Genomic DNA, 11,319 nt, shown 5'->3' on the forward strand with positions numbered 1-11,319 from the left:
GGTGGGGTCCTCCTCGATCCCGTGGTGCTCCGCGGCGTGGCCTCTCTGTCTTCCGGTCGTGAGTAGCCGGGGTGTAGAGGGCAGTCGCGGCGGGCACGTTGAGCATCGGCTGGGGGCGGCAGGTGAGGCGGGTAGCGGCAGGTCTGCTCCGCGAGGCTGGTGAGGGTCGGGCGCAGGGAGCCGTCGGGCCTGCGTGCGCGCCGCGCGGCGCCAGCAGGAACCGGCGCTGGGCCTCCGATCCCAGTGATATTGAGGCCGGCCGGCGAGGGCTCCGGGCTCGGGAGCCGCCGGGTGGCGGTCTCTGTGCCTCCCAGAAGCATCCGGCAGGTCCTCGCCTGCGCTGCCGCGGCCGCGGGCTGGCTTCGGCTCTGACCTTGGAGCGTCCGCTGGCCGCGGGCGCGCACCCTAGGGCAGGTCGCTTTGCGGGCTCCCGGCCACCTTTTCAGACGGTGCTGCGCCACCGCCCCGGGTGTAACGGGGCTCAGGGGCAGGCGTTCGGCGTCCGCCCACGCGTGGGCCAGGCAGGGGGAGAAAACACGGGAAACGGGAACGAGTTCGCCCCTGATGTCATGCTTGTGTTTATTCTGCCCGTAATGGGTATCTTTTGAATGCGTTTGGGATCCTTTTCGTCATCGGTGGGGTCCCCTGAAACGTCCAGTTTTAAGGGAGGGGGAGGTAGGGAGGCTAGGCATGATTCAGTGAAGGCCCAGGTCAGAGGTGGGTCAACCAGGTCATTCGTTGTCCTGCAGGGTTTGGAAGTGGCCCAGGGCCCTGTCTGCAGCCTTTCTCCCGGGTTTCCCCTTCCTGTCTTGTGCACATATTAGGTCTTAAAGCAAATAATGAATGCAGTGCGTGCCACAGTCCCTTTGAACTGTTGACTTTTCTTCTCTGAACAATGGAGCCCATCATAGCGGCACATTCTAGCTTTTCCAGAGTCTCCTTTAAAAATATTTTTCTCTTTGCTTTTTAAGAAAGCCAATGTTTAAAAAACAAAAGGAAAGAAACGATATGCAAAAAACCCCAAAAACTCAGTTTTCTCCGAATTGCCTTAAGTGTATGCATATGGTGCTTGGTTTATAATGAAGCTCCGTTAAAACGTGCTGACTGCTGAGGAAAAATAACCTCATCCTAGGTTAATTTGTGAATTCAGAGTCAGTAATGAAGAAGGGATCAGTTATGCTAGAGGGGAGAAGAAGAAAAAAGAATTGCATTGACTTCCAAAATGCATTGGGGCAAAAAGAAGAATCATTCCTAATAGGTGTTTACGCTTATTCATAGAGAAGGTACATTTTTATCTTTCAGAATGTTGGCTACCAGAGTATTTAGCCTAATTGGCAAGCGAGCAATTTCCACTTCGGTGTGTGTACGGGCACACGGTAAGTGTAACTTTTCTTTTTGCTCTGCTCTGTTTAAGGCCCTGTGCTGGTGTTTCAAACACAGAGGGCTGAGATGGCTAAGATCCTGGTCACGATGTTGAGGAACTTGAGGGGAGGTATAAATATTTTAATGGGGCATACTTCTAGATTAGAGAGTATTTATGAATCATATAGAATTCTGGTCTGGGTCTTTGCTTATACTGATATTTTCCCCCTTTTCCTTCCCTTCCCATATTTTCAGGTTCAAGTTCAAGTTCCAGCCCTTTTAAGAGATCCCCACTGTACCTGACTTTAACACTCTCTCCCTCCGACAAAACTCCCAGCCACTTACCTTGAACACGGTTTACATTATTGGGACAATGGAAGGGAAGGAGTTTGGACTTCCTCGCCTGAACTGGGTTTAATCTCATTTCTGCCTTGGACTAGTTACTCAAGTTTAGGAATCTGTTTTCTCACCTGAAATATATGTAAAGAGCTTAGTGCAGTGCCTGGCACATAGCAAGTTTAGTTTTGCATTTATCAAGCATCTTCTTTGTACTTGTCACTGTTAGGCACTTAGAATAAAAGAATATGAGATATGAAATCATTCCCCAAGAATGTTTGCAGTCTGGAGAGGGAAGATACATGAAGGCAGCGTTTCAGTAAGAGATGGACCCTGAGGAGAAACATTTAGCCTGGCCTCTGGGGTACAGGGGAGGCTTCTGGAGGAGAGGCCTTGCTCTGCCGAAGGGCTAGTAGGTTTAACCTCACATTCCAGAGGGGAGTGGCATTCCAGTCAGAGGGAAAACAAGCGGAAGGAGGAAGTGCAAGTCAGCATGGCAGGTTGTGTTACTGAGGGGTCGAGGGCAAGGCTTGAATGGTGGCTGATAAAGGCAGAGAGCAAGGCTTATGTATCCAGGGGCTCAAAAGCTGTTGCCTGAGTTGCTTTGTGTGTGAATTTTTCATTGAAATTGTGTCCTTTAATTGGCAACACTGTTGTCTTACCTTTCTCTATATTGCTGATATAGCTCAGGATAACACTATGGACACAGACTCTAAAAAGGAGCATTTTAGTAAGAGTATTATTGAAATATGTAATTTAAATGACTAGGTAATGAAAAAAATTAGTTGTTTAGTTAATACATGCAGAAAGAAGCACTCCTTCACTAAAAGCCTGGCAAGTCACGTAGGACAGAAATTACATTTTGTTTCCATTTTGGTTTTGCTAATATATTTCCTTAGCTTTTAGTTTGTTTGCTTAGTTTAGTTGGTAGTATAATTTACAGAAAGGAAAATTTATCTTTTCTAGGTGTTAAGTTTCTACGGATTTAGGTACACTCACACAGTTGTGTAACAACGACCCCTGTCAGGACATACAACATTTCCGTCACCCCCAAGAGTTCTTTCATGTCCCTTTGGTCGTTCGGATCTTCTGTAAGAAGTCAGCTTGAACCTCCCTTGATGGCACTGGTCATGACTTATTCTTAGGGTATTGCTTTAGGCAGAGGAAGTCAGATCTAGTCAGTCCCTTCTTGAAGCCCTCCGCTGGCTTCTTGTGCCTGGACTAAGATGGGCGCCCAGCCTCTCTGGTCTCGTCACGTCAGGCTCACGATGGCAAAGGGCAGCCCAGACCAGCCCTTCCTGTTGGCTCACACCCCCAGCCCGCACTGGAGTCCTGCTCCGCACATGCGCCAGGCTGGCCCCTCCTGCCTCAGCCCCAGAGGTGTGGATGGTTGCTTCTTTCGAATCATCACCTTCCGTGCAGGTGTTATTTCAGAACAGCCTTTCCTGACCACCTGTCCTGCCTTACCTTGCCTTGTGCTTCCTTAGAGACTGTGGATTTGGGGTAGTTTGAGTGTCGTCTGCTTCTAGAGCGCCAGCTTTGGAGGCCAGGGACCTGGCCGGGCTTATTCATTGCCGCGTCTCCAGCACACGGTAGGCAGGTGGAGAGAACTGCAGTCCATTAGACAAGTCTCGTCCTTTAATTTTGAAGTTTTACTTGTACAAGTCGTACACGAATACGTGAACTGGTTCTCCACATAAAATAACACAGTCTGGAGCACCATTGGTAGCCCCTGTGGGAAGTTTGGATGTTTGTGCGGAGACACGTCTGATGGAGAGGGGAGCTCAGATTCCCCGGATTGCCTCAGCAGAGGCTTCCCAGAATCCATCCAGGGTGAGGATAGAAATGCTAAAACATGCACTAGAATGCGAAGTCTTTGCTTTCTCTCTTTTTAAAAGGAATGTTTGGTGTGTTAAGCTTTATGTGTCTGTGCTCCGAACTCCCCTCCCCGCCCCCCGTTTACTGGGGGACCAGGCCCATTGGCCATTCTTGTTCTAGAAAGCGCGATTTTATGCTTAGAGTGCTCGAAGGTTATGAGCATTTACGTCTTTATAACAGCTTTATTGAGATGTAATTTACATAACACACATTCACCCGCTAAAGGGTGCACTTCAGTGGTTTTTAGTTCCTTCGCTGAGTTGTGCCATTATCACGCAGTCAGTTTTAGAACATTCTCATGACCCTAGTTAACATCTATTTTTAATAACTCGTGTAACCTGAGTGCTTTGTAGTTTTTTCATCATTTTGATAGAGTTTTTAAATTGGAAGGTAATTCTAGCCATTTTCATCTCAGATCCTTTTGGGATAAGGTCGGGTATAAATATATAAGTATGGTAGGCATTTGCAAGTCACAGATACACATCTAGAGAAATTTTACTGCTTTAAGACTTAAGGTTTTATTTCACTACTGTTAACATGTTTGGGGAGATTTTAATCATTGGGACTAAGCTAAATGGAGGTGAAGCATTTTTGCAGGACTTCATACCTCTAAACCAGTTTGGAACACAAAATTTTCTTGCAGATGTAGGGTAGAATTGAACACAGCTTTCTGCAGAGGGAAAACCCTAAATAAAATTGAAGATATTCCTTTTTTTCCCTGCTGTCTGAACTTTCTTCCTCTTTACTGGAAGAATACATGGGTACACACCCACTTGAAGGCACTAAAATTTCTGACTTTTTGAGCAGAATCCTCATTTTGTCCTCTCCTCTTTCCACTGATAACAACTTGGGTTTAACTTGCCAGGGGTTTTGTGTGTTTAGTTACACATACCTGTGAGTATCTACATGTAACTTAGATTTTTAAAAAGAAAACATAACCCTGATAGTGTTCTGTGACTTGGTGGGTACACAATTGTCTTTCCATTTTGGGCACATGGATCTCCATCGTTCATTGTACTGTTGTAACTTGTTTCCTGCCATGCATGTACCCCTGGTTCCCTTCCTCTGCTTGCCTTTTTCTTTTTTTTCCAGATCTCTCATTTCCCAACATTCTCTGTAGTTTATTGTTTGATTCCCACTTCTAGCATGTAGACACTGGTAGGCAGGAATGTTTGCGTTGTTCACTGATGATCCCAGATTGGAGCCACGCTTGGCATACAGTAGGTGCTTGGTAAACCTTTGTTGAACAGGCCAAATGGCTCTGTGATAACGCGTTTCTAAGGAGCACAGCTTCTTAGTGCGTCCTTGCTTGGACACAGGTTATTTGATACTTTGCTGTAATAAGCAGTGGCGCAGTAACCAGCTTTTCATACATCTTTCTGAACTTTGAACCCTTGTTTCTTTCATGAGGTTTACATTGTGTTCTTCCCCATTAGTTGGAGTCCCTTGCAGAAGGGCCTTCCCTTAGTCCAGTCTCCAGTCCAGCCCAGGGAACCCGAGCGCCCTCTCTGACCTCTGCATGAACACTGGTCGTTGCAGGCAGTGCCGCCTTGTTAGCGATGCCCCGGCAGGTTTTTGTTTTGCTGCGATGAAAAGCGCTGCTGTTACGCATCTGCCAGCCTCACTCTGCTGTCTGGGCCCCTCAGGACAAGCCTGCTCCCTGTTGCACATGACAGTCCTGTGGCTGTTTGGAATGGTGGCCGCAGCCCCTGGGATAACTGAAGTTTTCAGGGTGCACATACACGTACTTATTTTGGTTTTTAGAAGTACCGCCTTGTTTGTAACTCTGAACCTATGTGAATTTTCAAATATTTATCCAATGCATGTTTTAGGAAGTGTTGTGAAGAGTGAAGACTATGCTCTCCCGAATTACGTCGACCGGCGTGACTACCCCTTGCCCGATGTGGCCCACGTCAGGGACCTTTCTGCCAGCCAGAAGGCCTTGAAGGAGAAGGAGAAGGCCTCCTGGAGCAGCCTCTCCATTGATGAGAAAGTTGAACGTGGGTATTGAAGGGAAGCAAGGGCAGCTTGTGTTGGGCGAGAATTCTCCTGATTCTGGGCTGCCGCCCAGAACCCAGCGTGCTGGGGAGGGTGGGGTGCTGTGGCCCCGTGGGGCTGTCCAGGGCCCAGGCCCCTGTGTCCAGGCTTGCGGGCTCCAGCCCCCCCGGGGAGGAGCGGGAACAGGGATACAGAGCTGGTGAGCGGGGCTCTGTGGAGGGCTTAGCGTGTGAGTCGCTTCTCGGGGCCTCCCTGGGTGGGACTGGCTTGGCTGTAAATTATTGACGGAAGATCAGCGAAATTTCACTGTCAGGTAGGAAAGAGGCATGAAAGTATTATGGGCTTAAACAGACCCTTAAACCTTAATCTAAAGGAGAAAGAATTTCACTGCTTTTTTTTGCCCAGAGTAAACTCCATTATGTTATGTTATGAGGGTATGAGGGTTGCCCAGTCCAACAGCAGTAACTTCATGCATCTGCTTCCTTCCCCCTTGTGTGTGCGTGGGTGCGTCCGGGCCTCAGGCCTGTGTTGTGTTCCTAGCTGTATGTTTGCCGCCCCCGTGTTGTGGGGAGCAGTGATGGAGCCCCGCCGCGAGGAGGGGCTGTCGGTCCCCGTGGCCCTCTGCGCCTGCAGCGCTGTCCTTTCTGTTCCCAGTGTACCGCCTTAAGTTCAAGGAGAGCTTCGCGGAAATGAACAGGAGCACGAACGAGTGGAAGACGGTTGTGGGCGCTGCCATGTTCTTCCTCGGCTTCACTGCTCTCATCATCATCTGGGAGAAGCTGTACGGTGAGTGGCGGGGAGAGAAGGGGCCGTGTACCCGGAGCGGCTGCATCTTTCAGTGCCCAAGAGTGGGCCGTGGGGCCTTCACACAGAATCGGCGCTTCCGTCCTGGGCTCCACCCCCAGCTTGTTTACCGGGTCTGAGAGACTGGCTCACGTGAACGGAAGTGGTGTGTAAGCCGAGTCTGCTTTATTCTGAGCGGGCCACGCTCGGTCATGCACGGCTTCCTTTGTACAGCACGCCACCTATCCAGTAGTGGTTTCTCTGCTCGCCAGTCAGTTGTCAGAAGAAGGAGTAGTGGAGGTTAGATCAGGAGAAGGGAACTGTTACGCATCAAGGGCCGTTGCAGCTGTCGGGGAGGGACCGCAGCTCAGTAACCGGAGTTCTGGGTCTGCGGACCTAGCAGTTCGTGCTCAGCCATCGCTGGGGCTGCCTGCTTGCTCGCTCGTGTGCTGCCTGTCCTGCGTTCTCTCCGCCCAGCCGAGGACGCATCGTCCCATTCTCAGGAGGTGTGGTCCTGGGTCTGTGGCCTGCCTGTGGCCGCGGGTCGGCGACAGACCTGTGACCCTCTGCTCTCCCCCGCGTCACCTTTGGTTCTGTTCGTGCTCTGTGCTTGCCTGTAGACCCGTTGTCTGTATCCTGTAGAGAGGACGTTCTGCTTTTAGCTTAAGTATTTTATTGCTCGCTTTTACAAACGAAGGAATAATTTGCAAATGTCGAGTTGTCAGTGCCCAGAATTCGAAACCAGTGTGTGTGCACGCGTGTGGCTGGCAAGTGGCAGACGACTGCGCTGGTCGGGTCGCCAGTGAGCGGGGAAGACCTCGCCCGTGTGGCGCGTTGGCTCGGCAACACCTTGTCGGGACCGTGTCGCCTCACGAAGCTGTTCTGGGCTGCAGTGTACGGCCCCGTCCCGCACACCTTTGAGGACGAGTGGGTGGCCAAGCAGACCAAGAGGATGCTCGACATGAAGGCGGCCCCGGTCCAGGGCTTCTCAGCCAAGTGGGACTACGAGAGGAGCGAGTGGAAGAAGTAAGGCCCCGCCGCTCGCACGCGGAGCCCCCGTCTGCTCCCTGCAGCTCCGCACGTTTACGGCGGTGCTCGTTCCCAGTACCAGTGCTAATAAACGAGCGGTTTACGTGACGTCCGTGTGGCTGGTTCTTTGATGATAACTGAATGAAATGGAAGTGTCATTTGAAACACAGTACGTTTCTCCCAAGTGTCTGTAGTGAATACATTTTGGGTATAAACGAACTGGCAAAAGTAAGTTGTATAAGGGGATAGCATATAAAAACTAAAAATACAGAGTCCTGTGGTATGGGATGTTTCGACAAGAGATTTTCGTGAGAGTTAAATCCCCATCACAGTAGCCAGACTGACAGACCTCCCCGTGGTCGCTTCCCTCCTGGGACTGTCTCTCCCCTTGCAATTGTGAGTGTTGGTTGGAGTGTGTGACCACGAGATTGGGAAGGGCAGACCGAGTTCTGCGCTCCTGCCTCTTTATCTAAGAAGCAACAGCGAAGCCAGCTGTAGGCTGGGCAGGCGTTAAGGAGCCCTGCCCGAGTCCCCGGCAGGCGTCCTGGGGGGGCTCCTCCGTCTGTCCTGTGGTTCTCTCCCCTCGCTCTAACGTCCGTTCCCCTCACTGGGTCCTGGAGCCCCTGCGTGGGGAAGCAGAACAGATTCTGGAACAGAGCTGGTGCAGAGGGGTCTCCCAGCAGCATTGGTGCAGGGGGGGGTCGGGGGGGAGCTGTGACTGGGAAGGGAAGTTGGTCCCTGGAGCTCGACCAGAGGGATGTCCCAGGAAGTTGGCCTTAGACGGGCTTGTGAGAAGGCTTGAAGCAACCAGTGTGACAGGAGGAGCAGGGGAGCTGTAGCCCGATTGCGTATCTCCCGCTGCTCTGGAAATGGCCCTGCTGGCTTGTTCTCAAGGGCCAGCTGACTCCCCGGGAGGCCCTCTGCGGGGAGGACGTGCCGGGAGCTGTGGGGTGCGAGTCTGGCTGTGAGGACCAGCCTGTGGCTCTGGGTGGCTTGGCCCTCCCTCGGGCAGTGCCATTTTCAGCTCCTTCCCAGCGAGAGCTTCTGTGGTGGGGCTGGAGTTCCTGACCTGGCCCCTCACCTGGCTCTGCTGACCCTTGAACGATCACTGGTGGCTCCCCTGCCATGGGCCAGGCGCTCACCGTCTCACTCTCCAGAGCGATCCCAAGAGGAAGGGGCCCTTCCCGGGTTGGGCGGTGGAACTGAATGCAGCTAGAGGCCGAGGGCTCTGCCTGAGTGGGAGTGGGGGGTGCTGGAGACTGACCCCCAGACGGCTGCTCCCCCGGAGTGGCTTCACACGGAGTCTCCCTGGGCCTGGGGGCTTCCCCCGACCACGTCGGAACCACTCGTGCACTTGCTCAGAGGATGACCACTTGTACCTCAGCATCAGATTCCAAGATGTGACTGCTGTCCTCTTCTGTCTCTCTGTCTTTGTGGGTTTATGCCTTAAAAAAAAAATCCCTTTACTGCCATTTTAATGGAAATTCAGCAGGAAACAATGAATGCTCGATCCAGCCCACCATCCTTAAGCTGGAGGTCTACTGAGCACTTATGGATGGTCTGCATGTTGTGAGAGTGACGGTGTGAACACGACCCTTGGGGCTCACCGTTGGGGCTCCCAGGAGCACCGAGGACGAGTGAAACAACAGACAACGTAATTAGAGGGTTCGAGAGGGCTCGGGGCGGTGATGGAGAGGGTGTTTCAGCTGGGGGTGGGAAAAATTCGAGGTCGATGATGGGAGACGTCCCCGAGGAGGTGGCCCGTGAGCTGAGACTTGATGACTCTAGCCCACCCTTGAGCAGAGGCAGGGACGAGGGGGCGCGGGTGGAGACAGTCATGCTCGAAGGACCACGGACAAAGGCCCTGAGGACAGAGCTCACTCGGTTCGAGGGCCTGAAAGACGACCCATGGGGCTGAGACCCTGTGAGGGAGGAGAGGAAGGGTGTGGAGAGCATGGGGGCCCAGGAGAGAGGGCAGGCTGAGCTCTCTCGGGGGGTGCGTTCATGTGGCCGCAGGCTGCCCCTCCCAGGGTGCCTGGGGAGACTTGCGGTTCCTTGTGTGACATGAAGTTGGGGCAGGACTTTGAGAAACACCAAGAAGGCTGACGGGACAGCCACCGGCTTAGCTCCCCGGAGACCAGAGGGGTCCCTGTCCCCCCCGGGAGTGGGGATTCTTCAGAGTGGGGGTCCCTGACCAGCCCAGGCTTGGGCTCTACCTGGGACCATTGCAAGGCCCTGCTGGGCTGCTGTTCTCACCTGACGCGTGGAGAGCTCCTTGCCGTTTAGAGTGTGTTTCATCCTTTTCTACTATTCTTATTTTTGCCTGTCACTCGGTGCTCACCTTGTTAGCAGCTGGCAGCTTTCTACCCTGTAGAACTTAAAAATCATTATGTACAAAGGGACAAGTAACAGCAGACGTATCAAACGCAGCCCTAGATGCCAGAAGGCAGTGGAACGATAGTTTCAACTAGAATGATAAAATCAGCTAAACTGTTAACCAAGAGCAAGGGAAAAAATAAAGATATTCACAGGCGAACAGGAAGAGTATTTATTACCAACAGGTCTTTGCTGAGAGAAGCGCTGAAGGACATAGTCCAGGAAGGAGAAAACTGAACTCGGAAGGAGTGAGCTATAAGAAAGGGGGAGCAAAGGGATTGGAAACCATGAGGGCAAATCCACCCAAACACTCGTTGCCTACAACAATAAAAATGATGATGACCAATTTGGGGGGGGGATGGTTAAAAGCAAGGGGGAGGGGATTCTGGGGAGGTGAAGGCTGTGGTGGCATACTTTTTGAATTTCTGTGAAACCCCACATAGAAATGGTAACTAGAGAGCAAAACCAAAAACCCTGTTGATAATACCAAAAAGTTAGGTGAGGAGATATGACTATGAGCCGACCCCCGTGATCCCCCAAAGTACAAATGGGTGGGGGCAGATCAAGCACGGCCACAAGCCCTGCACAGTATCCACTTTGGTGCCAGGGGAAGCAGAGGGAAGCAGGGACAGCTGATGGACCTGAGGGCTGAGACCCCGGGGTAGCCAAGGATTTTACCAGGGAGGAGGTGTGGTGGGACCATCTAATGAAGCTAGGAGGGTTCCCAGTCCAACAGCAGGCGAATGCTGGGGGCCCTCAGTAGGGTCCAGGGGGCGGGAGTACTCCCAGTCCTGACACCCTCCTGGGCTGACCTCTGAGCCCGGGACCCACACTGCAGAGAAATTGCTGAGAGTGGGGTCAGATTGACCAGGACAGGGATGGCAGGGGTGAAGGAAAGGGGAGCCCCAGATACGTGTGGAGGAACTGAAGACAGTCCCCAGATCTCAGAAGGCCAGTTGCCATATTTTTCAACCCCAAATGAAAACAACCTTGTGAAATTAGAAACGTTTTACTGAACCACACCTCCTTCTAGAAGTCCAGGAAAGTGAACTTCAGCTTCGACAATGGATTAACGTCCATCCAACATATTTAAATCTCTGGGTCCTGAGACACACAAGGAAACAGGGAAGCGTGAGCAACACTCAGGGACAGAAGCAGCCAACAGGAATGGGAGTTGTTGGCCGGCTCTCCCCCCAGCACGTCAGTGTATGTTCAGTGGGTCCGTGAACTAAGCCGCCGTGGTGACAGGGATGGAGGCCGTGCAGGCCGCATAACCTAGACTTCCTTTCCCCGAGGCTGACCTGGTGGCCACGGATGTCGCGTGCCTAACCTGCCAATGGCGGAGACCATCGAGAAGCCCCAGCACGGCACCAGCGGACTTCTTCGTGCAGCAGGGGGCTCACTGGTCCCGCTACCCCTCACCTAGAGTCAGCGGACTTCTGAACACTCAGTGGTGGGCACTTGGGCGATAACGCTCTCAGGGAATGGGATTCTATCTTATAGGATGCAGTATATGCCTTTTTTATATCCATTTTGTATTGTGGGAGAATATATGTA

The 11,319-nt window shown here is 52.1% G+C and overlaps 1 protein-coding gene across 1 annotated transcript; it reads left to right on the plus strand.

The window, feature by feature from the left end:
• Window positions 1–32: 32 nt before the first annotated feature.
• On the plus strand, window positions 33–7,494 carry LOC132352883 (cytochrome c oxidase subunit 4 isoform 1, mitochondrial). The gene is made up of 5 exons (XM_059903620.1): window positions 33–122; window positions 1,303–1,376; window positions 5,409–5,576; window positions 6,229–6,360; window positions 7,251–7,494. Exons 2-5 carry the CDS (start codon window positions 1,304–1,306, stop codon window positions 7,385–7,387), a joined length of 510 nt encoding a protein of 169 aa, XP_059759603.1. The 5' UTR covers window positions 33–122; window position 1,303; the 3' UTR covers window positions 7,388–7,494.
• The last annotated feature ends 3,825 nt before the right edge of the window (window positions 7,495–11,319 follow it).

The sequence above is a fragment of the Balaenoptera ricei genome, chromosome 19 (assembly GCF_028023285.1).
Source record: "Balaenoptera ricei isolate mBalRic1 chromosome 19, mBalRic1.hap2, whole genome shotgun sequence".
NCBI classification, from domain to species: Eukaryota; Metazoa; Chordata; class Mammalia; order Artiodactyla; family Balaenopteridae; genus Balaenoptera; species Balaenoptera ricei.